Source organism: Vulpes vulpes, chromosome 3 (genome assembly GCF_048418805.1).
Source record: "Vulpes vulpes isolate BD-2025 chromosome 3, VulVul3, whole genome shotgun sequence".
In the NCBI taxonomy this organism is placed as follows: Eukaryota; Metazoa; Chordata; class Mammalia; order Carnivora; family Canidae; genus Vulpes; species Vulpes vulpes.
Genome location: NC_132782.1, coordinates 7,777,992 through 7,795,603, shown reverse-complemented (window position 1 = coordinate 7,795,603; position 17,612 = coordinate 7,777,992). Strand labels below are relative to the sequence as shown.

At 35.8% G+C, this 17,612-nt stretch overlaps 1 protein-coding gene across 2 annotated transcripts in view; it reads right to left on the bottom strand.

Moving 5' to 3' along the window:
• PSMD14 (proteasome 26S subunit, non-ATPase 14) overlaps window positions 1-17,612 on the bottom strand; it is a 101,616-nt gene that overhangs the window by 37,276 nt on the left and 46,728 nt on the right. For both annotated transcript variants that reach the window (XM_072751721.1, XM_072751722.1), the window contains exons 4-7: window positions 5,946-6,017; window positions 5,604-5,723; window positions 2,166-2,236; window positions 1,038-1,188 (exon numbers count right to left, since the gene is read on the bottom strand). In XM_072751721.1, the coding sequence (XP_072607822.1) occupies window positions 1,038-1,188; window positions 2,166-2,236; window positions 5,604-5,723; window positions 5,946-6,017 (414 nt within the window). The remainder of the gene's footprint in view (window positions 1-1,037; window positions 1,189-2,165; window positions 2,237-5,603; window positions 5,724-5,945; window positions 6,018-17,612) is intronic.

The window sequence follows — 17,612 nt, the reverse complement described above, 5'->3', positions numbered from 1 at the left end:
TCTGCAATACTAGGAAACTCCAGGTCTGATAGATAGCAAGCTAATATTTATTTTTAAGTGCTCTAAAAATTATTTGTAAAAGCTGCATAAAAACGATTCCATAAATGTATTGTGATTTTATTTTAACAATTATTCTACACTACAATGGAAGTACATGCTCAAACAAGACACCTCAGCAGTATTTTAAAGCAGTAACCACCTAGCCAATTTCTCTATGTTCTGTAGTTTTTCTAATCCACTCTCCCTGTGGTTGAGCAAAATCGAATTGCCTCTCACATTTGCAGACAGCTCTGTGAAGGTGATAATAGAGCTGCTCCCTGCTGTCATGAGGCAGGAAATAGGAAAATGGCATATGGGGCTAGAAAGAAAGAAATAAAAAAAAGAAAGAGAGAGAGAGAGAGAACGAACGAAGGGGGGAAAAAAGAACTAAACAAGAACAAAAGATTTCAACAAAGAACAACTATAACCCAATATGCTTTGCAAGTTAATCTCTTTTCAGAATCATTTAGCATATTTAATCATTCATCTGTGTCCTCATTCCAAAAATGCGAGTGGCTGATACTAAGTCTTTGGGTCAAGTTTTCATTGTCTAAAATATTTGGAACATCCAACTCCATAATACGTCCTGCACAATGTCTGCAAAACAGTGTCTTTAACTAGATATATAAAATGTTGTGCCAATCCCACATTTTAAAATAAAGGAAGGTAGAACAATGTTAATTAAAATATTAATAAAATATGTACACAGGCTTTTTAACATTCTTAAATCTATGAAATAAAAAGAAATTTAAAAATAAACATTTATGATTAGACAATAGCTGATTACAGTAGAAACAAATATCTAAGTAGTTATATTGCTAATAATACCAAGACACATTTTTTGACTTGTACAGGTTTTTTGTTTGTTTTTTTAAGTATACAGACAGGGATTTTTTTGTGTGTGTAAGAATCCTGCTTTAAACAAAAGAAATTTTAATTTAATGTATCTATAAACAGAATGTGGCAGTAGATGCTAATAAAGATATAATCTACTCTACCTTTCCTTTTACACTCTGAATGGGATCCACAACCACTGCCACAGCTCTCTCCGACAAGGCTTCAAAGCTCTGCTGAGTGTTGATATCCACACCAGAAAGCCAACAACCAAAACCAGGGTGACTGTGATACCAACCAACAACCATCTCAGGCCTGAAACAAAGAGGGCATTCAGCGGTTCAGAACAGAACAAGTAATACACATTTATGATATGAAAAGAAACAACACACTAACAGGATATAAATTAAGAAGAAATGAAAAACACACAGGTGTGAAAAAGCACCATTAGAAACACTGAAATCATACACCATATTATCCAGAAAACATGGAAATGAATAAGCATGACAAAGGAGTGCTATCATTAAGAGATGCACATTAGCAGTGGTAGATAAGGCTTTCAGTTTTTCACCTTGTTACCACACTTTCTCTGAGCCAGTTTTTACCCTTTCAGCATTCAAGTAAATATCTACTCCTTAACTCCTTAGCTCTGGGAGTTGGATTTTCCAGGAAGAGTACATTTTTAACAATGGACACCAGGATCCACTGTTGTGAAAGGATTAAATATCAATTAAACCAGCAGTAGAACTAGGAACTCAGTCAAAAACCAATTTGCACTGTTCTGCTCAGCTGCTGAGCCTTTTGCTAACATTAATTTTGAAGTTTCTTCCACAGTAAAAGAATTTGAGCAAGAGAATGACAACTATTGAGATTTAATCCGGGAGCGGGGGGGAGAACTTGAAGAACATTTGAATTCTACTTTCTCTCTTTTTAAAAATCATATGCCTAATATAATTAAATATTCAGAATCTTATTCAGTTCCAATACATGGAACATACAAGCTCTTTCAATTATAAGTGACTACACAGGAACTCCATATGCTAAACAGGGAAGCTACAGCCCAAGTTTACTATGTGATGGTTGAGAATTTTAACATGAGGCAGTTTTCTCATTGGCAAATTTCTCTGATTCTAGAAAAAAGAGATACTAGATAGGTGGTTACACAGCACTGAGAGTGATACTTTTACATTAATTACATGGCTTTTTTTTTCTAGGTATGATATTCGTAAATATACAGATTTTGAAATACAGCTATAAAAATATTCCCATTATTCCTCTATATAATTACTTACCTTCCTGTCTGCTTCAACATATCTAACATTTTGGCTTGGAACACTGGATCAACTGCCTCCACACTGACACCCTAGTTTAGATAGAAACACAATTAGCTTTTAGAACTATGAAAAAAGACCCACAAACATTTATTACATCCTAAATAAACAGAAAGTTACCCCAAAACTCCCTATGCATATTATTTTGGGATACCAAAATAATTTTATAGGTTTGGGTACCCATAATTGATTTCTACTTATATCATTCAATTATAGCCATACTTTAATAAAACTAAGACTGCTAAGTATCAAACTGCTATTAGCTAATCAGTTAAGACAGTTTTTGGGATCAAGAGTTTATGGCTATGGCTACATACATGCACATTCACACACATACATACCACCACCACTACTACTACCAGAAATACCAAATAATTGAACCAACTATTTTTGGTTAGACCTACCTTGGCAAGCATACTTTCAAATGCCATTACTGATACCTGATAAGTACTATGTCTCTCTTCCATCCCATCCGAAATTTTATAACTATTCAGCTATTATAATAATCAACAACCCGAAATCTTTTTTTTCCCCTTGGTAATATAAATACTTTGAAGAAGGAAAATAATTTATGAGTTTCCCAGAGTAGTTTTTGTTTGTTTCGTGGGTGGGTAGTTTGGGAGGGGAATAAGTTCTAACTAAAAGGACTATTCTTGATTTTGGTTCTGGCCATGATCTCAGGGTTGTAAGATTGAGCCCCACATTGCACTTCACACTGGGCATGGAGCTCATTAAGATTCTCTCTCCCAGGCAGCCAGGGTGGCTCAGCAGTTTAGCACCGCCTTCAGCCCAGGGCATGATCCTGGAGACCCGGGATTGAGTCCCACGTCAGGCTCCCTGCATGGAGTCTGCTTCTCCCTCTGCTTGTGTCTCTGCCTCTCTCTCTGCATCTCTCTGTATCTCTCATGGATAAATAAAATCTTAAAAAAAAAAAAAAAGAAGAAAGATTCTCTCTCTCTCCCACTTCCTGTGCCCCTCCTCCAATTCCCCATTGGCGACACTTTATAACCAACTGTTTTAAATGTTGCATTATCTTGCTAGTTCAACCAAAAATTTTTAGAACATGGAAGAATTAAAGGCATTCATGTCACCTCTCCAGTGATAGATCACTGCCATTATAACTCTTACAAGGCTTTCTTCTAATACTAGGAAGCACTTTCTTCCCACCAAAACAAACAATATTTTGAATTCTAACTGAGAAAGCATCCTCAAGAACAGGGGTATACAATCTGTTGCCGATAAGGTTTTTTAAAAATAATTTTAAAGGGTATTTTAAAAAAATAACAAAAAACACAAGAATATGAGACAAATATATGTCTTTACAGATAGTTTGCTACCTTTTGGGCCAGAAAAAAATCTTTCTAATCTACTACATGGAATGAACATGAAGATCAAGATCTTCTTCTGTCAAACAAGCATTTACAAGGAAATAATGATACTAAAGCTTAAGAACTCTTTTTTATAATTGATAAGGACCACATGTAACAGAAAATACTAGTTAATTTTATGTTTTTCTTATTCTGACATGAAAAGGAAAATATAAGTAAAAATAGTCTATGATATAAATCTAAATCTTTAGTTAATACATGGCATATTTCCCTATATTCAGATGTACAAAATAAATACAGTGGGTACCAGGTAGACAAAAATCAGCAGATCTAAATTAGTTAACCTCAACAAATTAGTCCAATTGAAGAAAAATTTGAGTATTTTTCTTTGCATTATTTACAAATACACTGCAATCTGTAGTAACTATTTAAAATGCTGGAGCCTCTCTTTCTCTAAAATAAATAATAAAAACTAAATAAATCATTTTTTAATGGGGTGCCTGGGTGGCTCAGTTGGTTAAGCATCTGACTTGTGATTTCAGTGCAAGTCATGATTTCCTGGGTCCTGGGATCAAGCCCCAAGTCAGGCTCCACATTTAGCAGGGAGTCTGCCTGAGATTCTCTTTTCCTCTCCTTCAGCCCCTCCCTCAACTTGCATGCCCTCACTCGTGTACTCTCTTTTAAATAAATAATAATAAATAAATCTTTAAAATGCTTGGGCATCTGGGTAGCTAAGTCAGTTAAGTGACTGACTCTTGATTTTGGCTCAGGTCATGGTCTCAGGATCATGAGATAGAGCCCCAAGTTGGACTCCGCCAAGCATGGAGTCTGTTTAGGATTCTCTCCCTCTCCCTTTGCACTCTACCCCTCAGCTCGCTTGCATGCTCTCACTCTGTAAATAAATAAATAATAAGAAAAATAAACACATAACTTCTTTTTCTCTATTATCTACTTTATTGAGGTATACTTAACAGTTACGAGCCTCAAAGCAAATAACTGTATGACAACAATTTCTTTAACCCAGTTATTTTAAAAGGTTCAGTAAGAGAAATGTTGATTAGAGAAAAAACATCCATCTGAAAAATATACATGTTCTATATTTCTAGACAAACAGATGAGAAGGATATGTGTGTAGTTTTTTGTAAGAAAGTCAGAATGGTGGTTGTCTTTTGGTCATTTTCTTTAGCTCTAAATGCATACCTTTTTACACAAGTCCAATGCCATTAAACAAAATAGCATAACGAAACAAAAACCTTCCAGAAAGAATAATGCATTCTAAATAGGTAAAGTGGATGACTTCCAAAATTTATATGTAATATACTTCCATTATAAAGAAATTACCATACTTGGACAAAAAGAACTGAAGTTTGCCATAGTTTTTTGTTTTTTTTTTTTAAACTTAACATTTAAAGAGTCATTTAAGCCATCTTAAGCTTAAGAGTCATTTATAACCACAAGGGGGGGGGGCATATTTCAAATAAAAAGGAACAGAACATGAGGACTAGATAATTTATGTGAATTAAAAGTCTCATTAAGAGAGTCTCGGGATGCCTGGGTGGCTCAGTAGTCAGGCATCTGCTTTTGGCTCATGAACCCCAGGCATGATCCTGGGGTCCCGGGATTGAGACCCACAAAGGGCTTCCTGCATGAAGCCTGCTTCTTTCTCTGCGTGTATCTCTGCTTCTCTCTCTGTTTCTCACAAATAAATAGATAAAATCTTTTAAAAAAAGAGAGTCTCTAAAATCTTCTGAACTGAGTGTTCAAATTAATAACCTAGTATTTTAGGGTAACTTATAAATCCAGTATGTTACCCTAGTTAAAGCTCAAAGTATGAGTTAAGGGACTTAATGCTAGCATCATTCAGTCTGTTGGACCTATAGGGAATTCATGATGCATTTAAAAGATGAATGATTCAATTAAATACAGGGTAGAAATTTCTATCATTAATCTTATGACGGATTTTTCCTATCAGGATGAGAAAATGTAATGTGATGAAAGTTATTTTGCATAGGGAAAGGAAAGAGAAAAGAAACACATTTACTTACAGCAGGCAACCATAAAAAGTACTCACTGTTCCTGACTGTGGCATAGCAAACACATCAATCACTCTGACGGTGTAATCATCAACAAATTCTCCAAGCATCAGACCCATAACTTCCATTGGAACTCCAGCCCGACCATGCTTTAACATCTGCAAAGAGGAAGATGGGTGGATATAAAGCTTTAAGATCGTTGGTCCTTTTTTTTTATCTTAAAGGACCTAAGTTTGTTTCAGTGAAAATAAAACACTTATTTTACAGATGCACCAAAAACAATGGCTTAAGTTTGAGGGTTAACATAACAAATATTCCCATGGGAAAGAGAGTGAAAGCAAAAGAGCTCTCTAAAGCAAGTGACTCTATTCAATACTTACTTTTAACAGTGCAAGGGAAGAAATATAGACTTGTTCTGCTGTGTCCACTGCAGGAGCATCTGTAGGTGGCCCCTAGAAACAAGCACATCAATTATTATAAACACACAGTTTATGAGTTTAAAATTAAATTTATATGTTAATAAATTTGATTGTTTTTAAGATTTTTTAGAAAACCCATCAAGTATCCTTTTATTCTCAAGTATCCTTTTATTCAGGTACAACACAAATAATCAAAACAACTTTGTAAACACCAAACCTGTGGAAAACAAATCAAACTTAGTTCTCAGGCAAGTGTCCAATAGATATAAAGCTTAAATCTTTCAACAATGCTAATCTACCTTTGCTATGAAACAACTAAAATGCACCAATTAGCCATGTTTCTTACTGCAATCTGAGACGGATCTTCAAGTACAGACTGCATGTACATTAGGGCTCTGGGATCTCTGCAGATACATAGACATAGTTGGGGGGAGGGGAAGAAGAGTTCTAATCCCATGGTGAAAAAGCTGTGAACAACACACTATGCACTTCACCCTGATGAAGTTGTTCCCCTCCCCAATACAACAAATTTAATGGGAGTGCACCAGGTGTGAACAAACTGGCTGAGACTGGTGTCGCTAACATGAAAATATTTTCAAATTCTGACTACCACCTTTATTTTATTTGTTTAAAGTTTTTATTTATTTATTCATGAACGACACAGAGACTTAGGCAGAGGGAGAAGCAGGCTCCCCGCAGAGAGCCTGATGTGGGACCCGATCCCCAGGCCCAGGATCACACCCTGAGTTGTGAAGGCAGATGCTCAACCACTGAGCCACCCAGGCATCCCTCTGACTACTACCTTTAAAACAAATGGTACTATTTATCCTACTATAGGTTAAGGAAAGACACTACGTTTTCCCTAAGGACTATGTCTTCTTCATCAAAAATAAGCCTCTTTTAACTATAATATTCAGAGGCATGAGGTAATTTACAGAGAGTCCTAACCCTCAAGATGACTATTATACATGTAATTCTGCACACAGAAAGCATTCTTGTTTTTCAATACTGGGTAGTCTGGGAAATTACAGTGAGATGTGTCCTATAATTGCCAGGTTCTGTTTTGCTCAAAGTTCCCTTTCCTTGACAATAACTCTATTACAAATTACAAAACAAATGTTATTACAAATCATATTTTATCTTGCTTTTATGGATTTACTTATTAAAATTAAACAATTGCTCATTACTTTTTGCTTTACTCATTACATTTCAGACTTATAGGTCTGTCTGTGTATTTTGTGCTTCTTGTCATTTATATGCTGAATTCCGTGATTTTAAAACTTTTATTTTTTGCTTAAAAATTCATAATATTTGCTGAAGTATTAAATATAAAAAGTTCTACAAGAAGTTTTCTCTAAATACAAGAATCACATATGAAAATTACTTTTCTCTCTCTCTTTTTTTTAAGATTTTATTTATTTGACAGAGAGCACAAGCAGGGGAAGCAGTAGGGAGAGGGAGAGGGAGAAGCAGGCTCCCCATGGGGAAGGGAACCCAATGCAGAGCTCGATGTAGGACTCGATCCCAGAGGCCTGGGATCATGACCTGAGCCAAAGGGGACACTTTAACCAACTGAGCCACCCAGTTACCCCCACCCCCCCAGTTACTTTTTTTCTTAGAAAAATTATATTTTATGATTTTCTTTCTTTCTTAATACAACCCTCCTTAACTTGCCAGAAAATACTAAAAAAAGGAACAGGGAAATAAAACATCACACCACCAGCAAATGTATTACTGACAAAGTCCAGAAACTATGCTTGCCATCAGTTAAAGAAACAGTCTGTTTTGTTCAACATTATATATAACCAGTACCTAGCAAAGTGCCTGGCACATGCAAGAACTTCCTAAGTATTGGCTTTAAAAAATAAAAAAGAATAAACTGAGGTATTACAAGCCAATGGAACGGAAATGAAACATACCCATCAGTTACACTGTGAGAGAGAACAAGCCTTATGTAAGTCGACATAAAGATCATTACCTCCTCTTTCACTATTTTCTTCTGGTTCAGAAACATAGGAATAGAAAACCATGCAGCTGTTTCTCTACTGGATGGGTGCTGTTTTTTGAGAGAGCAGCCAGTGGTATTTCCTTTTTTTTTTTTTTTTTTAATTTTTTTATTTATTTATGATAGTCACAGAGAGAGAGAGAGAGAGAGAGAGAGAGAGAGAGAGGCAGAGACATAGGCAGAGGGAGAAGCAGGCTCCATGCACCGGGAGCCCGATGTGGGATTCGATCCCGGGTCTCCAGGATCGCGCCCTGGGCCAAAGGCAAGCGCCAAACCACTGCGCCACCCAGGGATTCCGCCAGTGGTATTTCCTGTTACTTCTCTCCATTACTATTCTGTTTCTTGATCTAGTCAGACTAAATTTTCTCAGGAAAAATAAACTTGGCAAGAAGTAGAAAAAGAGTTTGTAGTGGTGAACTACACTTTTTTTTTTAAAAAAAGATTTTATTTATTTATTCATGAGAGACACAGGCAGAGAGAGAAGGAGGCTCCATACAGGGAGCCCAATGTGGGACACAATCCTGGGACTCCAGGATCACGCCCTGGGCTGAAGGCAGCACTAAACTGCTGAGCCACCCAGGCTGCCCGTGAACTACATTTTTAAAAAGTAATCACTACACTCAATATGGGGTTCAAACTCATAACCTTGAGACCAACAGCAGAGATCAAGGGGCATCTGGGTGGCTCAGTTGGTTAAGTGCCTGCCTTTGGCTCAGGTCATAATTCCAGGATCCTGGGAACAGAGCCCCATATCAGGCTCCCTGCTCAGCGGGGAGCATGCTTCTCCCATTAAGAGTCACATGCTCTTCTGACTGAGCCAGCCCAGTGCCCCTGAACTGCATTCTCAGAAGAAATAAAAAAAAGAGTAACTCATGTAAAATACTGTCTATGGGACAGATGGTAAGGACCTCTCGTAATCGTGAATATTTGAGATTATCATTTTGCTACACTTGTCCAGAATAGCATATAACCAGGCAAAGAAGAAAACTCCATTAAGACCCTGGACACTAAGCTAAGAGATCTGTATACGAACCTGTATGGCTGTAGATCAAAGATGACCCAAGTTAAGAAAAATGTGGGGCTATGGACAAAATACCCATATTGTCTTGGCAAATGCTCCTGAGGTATAGCACCCTGATGATTCGAAGAAAGGAAAGACATCTAAAAATAAGACTCATAAACAAAATTTTAGAAACCTATTTGGCATCAGTACTATGTAAGCTTTCCTAACCTTGAAATAAAAAGTTCAAGGACAGACCAAGATGAAAAGATGAAAAATAATGAAATAAAATCACACAAGAGGGAACAAGGGCAAAAATAACATTATGACAAATTCATTTTTTAAAAGATTTTACTTATTTACTGGGCGGCAGGGGGGAGGGTGGAGGGAGAGGGAGAGAACAAGTAGGCAGAGCGGCAGGCAGAGGGAGAGGAGGAAGCAGGTTCCCCACAGAGCAGAAAGCCCAATGTGGGGCTCAATCCCGGGACCCTGGTAAGATGACTTGAGCCAAAATCAGACACTTAACTGATTTAGCAACCCAGGTGCCCCTGACAAGTTTAATTCACTGATACAGAACCAAAGATGTCTCAATACGTAGAGTAAAAAGTTAGAGATGAAAACAACTAAAAATATAATGATACTAGAGGACAAAGGAGCTATAAGCTAAGAAATAGTGTTCCTAAGGACAAAATAATAGAAAGAATCAATCAGTAAGTAAAGATAAAGCTGAAGAAAACTTCCCTGAATGAAAAAAAAAAAAAAAATTTTTTTTTCAACTTTTGGATCACTAAATGTCAGACAATAATATTGAATAAAGTATTATACCTCGAAAAATCTTGGGCAATTTTTTTTAAGAGAGGGTAGAAGAGGCAAATGGAAAGGGAGAGAGAGAATCTTAAGTGGGCTCCATGCTCAGCATAGAGCCCAACACAGGACATCATCTCACACCCCTGAGCCAAAATCAAGAGTTGGAAGCTTAACTGACTGAGCCGCCCAGTCACACTGGGTAAATCTTAATTACATGAATAAAGCAAAATTCCTAAAAACATGAACAAAAAAACTAACCTGATGAAAAAATGCAACCCAGGCTGACTTTAGATTTCTTTCCCACATTAAATGGCAGAAAACAATGAAAGAGTTTCCAAGTTTTAAGAGAGAAAACCTGTGAGTCAGAAATTTTATACTCAATTAAAAAAATATCGGAAGGCCCACAAACATGTTACTATATATACAAGAACTCAGAAAATATGATTCCATGTATCCTCCTTCAAAGGACTTCTTAAATTGTCCAGTTGTGCCTCTACAAATAAAAATTAAAGCCTGAAAAATAGAAAAGCCATTATATTTAAAAAATTCTGTTAAGATTACTGAAAGCAGTTAGAAACAGAGATAGATCTAAATAATAAAAACAAACAAGGTTCAGGGCACCTGGATGGTCAGTCATTCAAGCGTCTGTCTTCGGCTCAGGTCATGATTTCAGGGTCCTGGGATTGAGCCCTGCATGGAGCTCCCTGCTCAGCTGGGATCTGCTTCTCCCTCTTCCTCTGCCCCTTTCCCTGCTTATGCTCTCTTACTCGTGCTCTCTTTCTTTCAAATAAATAAATGAAATCTTAAACATTTCAAAACCATAGATACTGTCCAAACAACTATACATGGCAGTGGAAAGAAATGAAAGAAGGGGGGAAAAAAACTCTGTTTAAGTGCTGATTTTGACTACTACAGAAATATAGATTAAAAAGTCTTCTGAACAGGGACACCTGGTGGGCTTAGCAGCTAGGCATCTGCCTTCGGCTCAGGGCATGATCCTGGAGTCCCAAGATCGAGTCCCACATCGGGCTCCCTGCATGGAGCCTGCTTCGCTCTCTGCCTACGTCTCTGCCTCTCTCGCTCTGTGTCTCTCATAGATAGATAGATAGATAGATAGATAGATAGATAGATAGATAGATAGATAAGATAGATAAATAAATGAAAGAAAGAAAGAAAGAAAGAAAGAAAGAAAGAAAGAAAGAAAGAAAGATCTTTTTTAAAAACAAGATTTGTGAGAGACACAGTGAGAGGCAGAGATGTAGGCAGAGGGAGAAGCAGGCTCCATGCAGGGAGCCTGATGTGGGGCTCGATCCCGGGACTCCATGATCACGCCCTGAGCCAAAGGCAGATGCTCAATCGCTAAGCCACCCAGCTACCCCAATAAATAAAATCTTTTTTAAAAAAGTCTTCTGAACAATTTAAAAATAACCACAATAAACAATAAAACTGAATTTACATCTTACAAAATCACTGGAGGAAGAAAAGCAAACACAACACTAACAAAAACAGTAACAAACACAAACTAGGAGGGAACCAATAAGGGAGTAAAACAAAAACAGCAAATATAAAGTTAGATCAAATATAATGGTAATGGAAAAACATAAATGAATTAGTGTCCCTTCTTAGGGACACTTGCGTGGCTCAGCAGTTGAGCATCTGCCTTCAGCTCAGGGCGTGATCCCGGAGTTCTGGAATCGAGTCCCACATCGGCCTTCCTTCATGGAGCCTGCTTCTCCCTCTGCTTAAGTCTCTGCCTCTCTCTCCCTCTCTCTCTGTGTCTCTCATGAATAAATAAAGAAAATCTTTAAAAATAAGTAAATAAAGTCCCTTGTTAAAAGCCTCTAATAGATTTAAAATGGAAATTCATGTATATGCTGTTTATAAATAAAAATAAAAACAAAGTAAAAGGATTAGCGAGATTTGTCAGTGACATACCTATAATCTTTTTTTTGTAAACACAGCCATAATGGCTACTATGTTTTACTCACCTTGCCTTTGTCCAGTTATATATTACAGTAATAGATTTCCCAGTATTAAATCACCTTTCTATTCCTGGGATAAACTGTTGGCATAATTTACTTTTTTGTTGTTGTTAGCGTTTTTGTTTCCCTGTTTACAAGTGAGACTGGTCTAGTATTTTCTTTTTTCTGTTAAATTTGTTGGCTTTTGATATTATGCTGGGTTTATAATTGTGAAATTTTACTCTTTATCATTTTCTGTGTTCTAGTAATATTAATACAGTAAACCTTGAACAACACGGTGGTTAAGGGACTGACTCCTGACACAGTCAAAAATCCAAATATAACTTCTGACTCCCCCCAAACTTAATAGCCCACTCTTGACCAGAAGCCTTACTGATAACATAAATGAACAATTAACAATTTTGTAACTTATATGGATTATATATTGTATTCTTATAATAAAGTAAGATAAACTATTAAGAAAATTATGAGAAAATATATTTACGGTACTGCACTGTATTTATTGAAAAAAATCTATATATAAGTAGATCTGTGTAGTTCAAACCCATGTTGATCAACGATATACACTAAATCAACTACATCTTATAAATTTGGGAGACTTCACTATTAAATACTTGGCTCTAGGGCACCTGGGTGGCTCACTGGTTAAGCACTGGCCTTTGCTCAAGACATGATCCTGGGGTCCTGGAAATGAGTCCCGCATCAGGCGCCCTGCATGCAGCCTGCTTCTCCCTCTGCCTCTCACTCTGTGTCTCTCAGGAATAAATAAATAAAATCTTCTAAAAAATAAAAATAAATAAATACTTAGCTCTAAAGCTGATTTTGGACCTGATCATTATAAACTTTTTCAGTGGTACTAATGAATTCAGATTATCTATGTCTTGACACTATTATATTGTTCCAGAAAGTCTTATTTCATTAGATTACAAAGTTATCACCAACGAATTGAACATATTCTATTTTAATTTTTAATTGTTAACTGTTTAATACTAAAAACATTTAAAACTAAATTTGTTTCTCCATATCATATCACCATTCACACAGATTCATAATTTACATTACAAAATCAAATTATAACAAAACTTGGCTAAAAATATTGGTGAAACTTCCTAATTCATTCTAAGAGGCCAGTAATACCCTGTTGCCAAAGCAATACAGACACTACAAGAGAACTGTAGACCAATATCTCTTACAAACACCGGTGAAAAAAAAATCCTCTACAAAATACTAGCACACAAAACTCAGCGGCATACAGAAAGGATTATTTTACATATGACCAAGTGGGATTTACTACTGCAACGCAAATACAGTTCAGTATACAAAAAGTGACCAATGTAATATACCCCATCAAAAGAATGAAGGGAAAAACACTCAGATGATTGTTTCAACTGATGAAGAAAAAGTATCTAAAAAAATTCAACACATTTTCATAATAAAAACACTGAGCCAACTAGGAATACAAGGAAACCACCTCAACACAGTAAAAGCCATATCTGAGGCCAGCTGGGTGGCTCTGTTGGTTGAACATCAGACACTTGATTTCAGCTCAGGTCATGAACTTAGGTTCATGAGATCAAACCCCGAGTCAGGTTCCATGCTCAGCAAGAAATACTTGAGATTCTCTCTCTCCCCCTCTGTCCCTCCCAACTCGTGTTCCCTCTGCCCCCCCAAATAAAGAAATCTTTAAAAAGAGTTCATACAATAAACAAAAGCCATATCTGAAAGCCCACAGTGAACATAATACTCAATGGCAAAAGACAAAAAGCGCGTCCTCTAAAATCAGGAACATGGCAAGTATGCCTGTTTTTTCACTTCTATTCAACACAGTACTGGAAGTTCTAACCAAAGCAACTAGGCAAGAAAAGAAGTAAAATGCACTGAAAAGGAAGAAGTAAAATTGTTTGCAGACAATATGCTCTTACATGTAGAAAACTCTAAAGATTACACAGGAACTATTAGAACTAATAAATAAATTTAGCAGAATGGCAGGCTACAAAACCAATACAAAAATCAGTTACATTTCTATCATGAACAATGAACAATCTGAAAAATTACAAAAGCAAGGCACCTGGCTAATTCATTCAGTATAGCATGGGACTCCTGATCTCAGGGTCATGAGTTCAAGCCCCACTTGGGTATGGAGTCTACTTTTTAGAAAGAGAAAAAGGGGGGGGGGAAGAAATTACAAAAGCAATTCCATTTAAAATAACATTAAACAGAATAAAATGCTTAGAAATTAACTAAACCAAGGAGGTGAAAGAGTTGCACAAAGAAAACTATAAGAAATTAAAGAACATAAATAACATGAAATGGGAAACACATCTCATGTTCATGGATCACAAAACTTAGTATTAAAATGTCAAGACTACCTAAAGTGATCTACAGATTCAATATAATCTCTATCAAAATTCCAATGATACTTTTGCAGAAACAGAACCCCCCCCCCTTTTAAAAGATTTTATTTATTTATTCATGAGAGACAGAGAGAGAGAGAGAGAGAGAGAGGCAGAAACACAGGCAGAGGGAGAAGCAGGCTCCATGCAAGGAGCCCAATGTGGGACTCGATCGTGGGTCTCCAGGATCACACCCTGGGCCAAAGGCAGCGCTAAACCGCTGAGCCAACCCAGGATGGCCAGAAAACCCATCCTTAAATTCATAATCTCAAGGGACCCTAAAATAGCCAAGATAATCTTGAAAAAAAAAACTAAACCAGAGGACTCAAAGTTCCTGAATTCAAAATTTACTACAAAGCTATAGTAATCAAAACAGTGTGGTATTGGCACAAAGACCAAATAATAGACATACAGACCAAAGAAGAGCAGAGAGAGCCCAGAAACAAACCCTTGCATATATAGTCAAAAATTTTTAACAAGGGTGCCAAGACAATTCAATGGGAAAAGACAATCTTTTCAACAAATGGTGTTAGAAAACTGGATATCCAAATACTAAAATAAATGAAGCTGAAACCTTACCTATTACCTTAAAAAAATTAACTCAAAATGGATCAAGGACCTAAACATAAGACCTAAACAATAAAAGAAAACAAAGGACAAAAGCTTCATAACGTTGACTTGGCAATGATTTCTTGGACACCAAAGGCACAGGTAACAATAGAAAAAGTAGACACATTAGACTTCATGAAAATTTTAAAAATTTGTGCATGAAAATATACTATGGACAAGAAAAACAAAAACAAAAGATACTATCGACAGTGTAAAAAGGCTTAAAAAAAAAAAAACCCCACAGAATGGGAGAAAGTATTTGCAAATTATATATTCGACAAAGGATTAATATCCAGAATATATAGAAAGCTAAAACTCAACAACAAAAAAACATAATTTATCCAAAGAAGATATATGAATGGTCTATTAGCATATGAACAGATGCTCAACATCACTAATCATAAGCGAAATGCAAATCAAAACTACAATGGGATACCTTATTATGCCCCATTAGGATGGCTACTATCAAAACAAAACAAAACAAAACAAAAAACAAACTAGAAACAACATGGATGCAGAGAAATTGGAACCCTTGTGCACTACTGACAGGAATGTAAAATGGTAAAGCCACTGTGGAAAACAGTTATGGCAGTTCTTCAAGTAATTAAAAATAGAATACTGTAAGATCCTGCAATTCTTATTTATTCATTTGTTTGTTTATTCATTGCAATTCTACTTTTAGGTTTGTTTGTTTATTGCAATTCTACTTTTAGTTATATACCCAAAAGAATTGAAAACAGGCCTTCAATGAAATATTTTGTACCAATATTCACAGCAACATTACTTACAATAGCTAAAATGTGGAAACAACCCAAGTATACATCAAGAGATTAAAAGATAAGCAAAATGTGGTATATACATACAATGAAATATTATTCAGCCTTATAAAGTAGGGAAATTCTGCAATATACTACAACATGAATGAACTAAAATATTATGCTAAGTGAAATAAGCCAATCAGAAAGATAATACTGTATGATTCCACTTATGATGAGTAACTTAGAATAGTCAAAATCAAAAAGAAAAGTATAATAATGATTGTCAGAAGCTGGAGGGAGAAGAGTGTGGAGAGTTATTGCTTATATATATGTGAATATCTATTTTTATATATATGAATATTTATATATATGAGTATCTATATGATGTGGGTGAGAAAACATTCTAATTTGCACATATAATAATATGAAACTGACAACATAATCTAAAATTTCCGAATATTAAGAAAATTAGAAAAAGAAACCTGAAAAAAATAGTTGCCCCATTTATGACAAAAAGTCATTATATAAATTAACAAAATACTAAAACTGTAATGGAAACATGGGCAAAGAATATAAAGCAAGTAATTACATAAATACATGATGAAATAAATATGAAAATGTTCACCCTCACTATTTGACCTTCTTTAATTAAGAAATGCCAATTAACACATTAAGACGTTGTTGTTGTTGTTTTCTATCGCATGAGCTTTACAATGCCTAATTCTGGAGAGGGTATTACAAAAGAAACACTCTGAACACTGGTATAATCTATCAGAAAAGCAACTGAGCAATATCAAGAGTCTTACAACTGACAAACTTTTTGACCCTACTTTTGCACTCCTAGAAATTACTTAAGTAAATAAGCAGAGATGTTTACATGAACCAGAATGTTCATGATGCTTCTTTTAATAATGCAAATAAATCAAGGAATAAAATAACAACCAATAATTAAACAATACAGTTGAATGTTCCTTCCTCTGCAAGACAAATACCATACAATTTCACTCATATGTGGAATTTAAGAAACAAATGAACAGAGAAAAAAAGAGAGACACAAAAAAGTCTCTTAAACAGAACAAACTGGTAGTTGCCAGAGAGGAGGTGGCCTGCGGGATGGGTGAAGGGGATTAAGAGTACCCTTACTTTGATGACCACTGAAAATGTAAAGAATCATTGAATCATTATATTGTACACCTGAAACTAATATGATACTGTATGCCATTGTACTTGAATAAAAAAATTTTTTAAAGTGGGGCTCCTGGGTGGTGCAGCCAGTTAAATGGCTGCCTTTAGCTGAGGTCATGATCTCAGGGTCCTGGGATCAAGCCCTGCATCAGGCTCCCTGCTCAGTGGGAAGTCTCTTCTCCCTCTGATCCTCCTACCCACTGTGCTCTCTCTCCATCTCAAAAAAATAAAATCTTTAAAAAAAAATTTTTTTAAGTTCCTTATGCTGAGATCTCTAGATACTTCAGGTGCTAGATGGCAAATCCTAAGCAAAGATACTGAGGTATAGCTCTATTTCAAATAACTTAAGAAAAAAAACATGAGTCAGAGGATTCAAGAAAGGGAAATGTATAAAGTAGGAGTGGTTGTCAGGGTAATGATGTAGTAATGAGAATCCCAGGATTGTGAGGCCCTATCCAGTAAAGCAGACATGATGGTTTTTATTCCTCACCCACTGAAAGTTTCCAAGTCCCTTTAACTAGACCTGTCTTCACATCTCATATATGCAATCCTATGAATTTAATGAAAAACAAAGGATTTCATATATAGTAACTGATACAAACAGTTTTAAATTAAACTTAAGGTAACCATTATTAGGCTATACTTACATTCTACTAAAATGGACATGTAGTGATCACAAAACAACAATCATACATATCACCATTTGTACAATGAAAAAATCTAAATAAATGCAAAGAAGTTGAATTATTTCAATCATTTTTCACTTTTTGAGAACTTACTATGTTTAAGAAACTAAACTAAATGCTGGGTGAACTAAAGTGAAAAACTATACAAATGATTAAATAATGAAAACCTAGGCCCAAATATTTTTTAATTTTTATACTTGGCT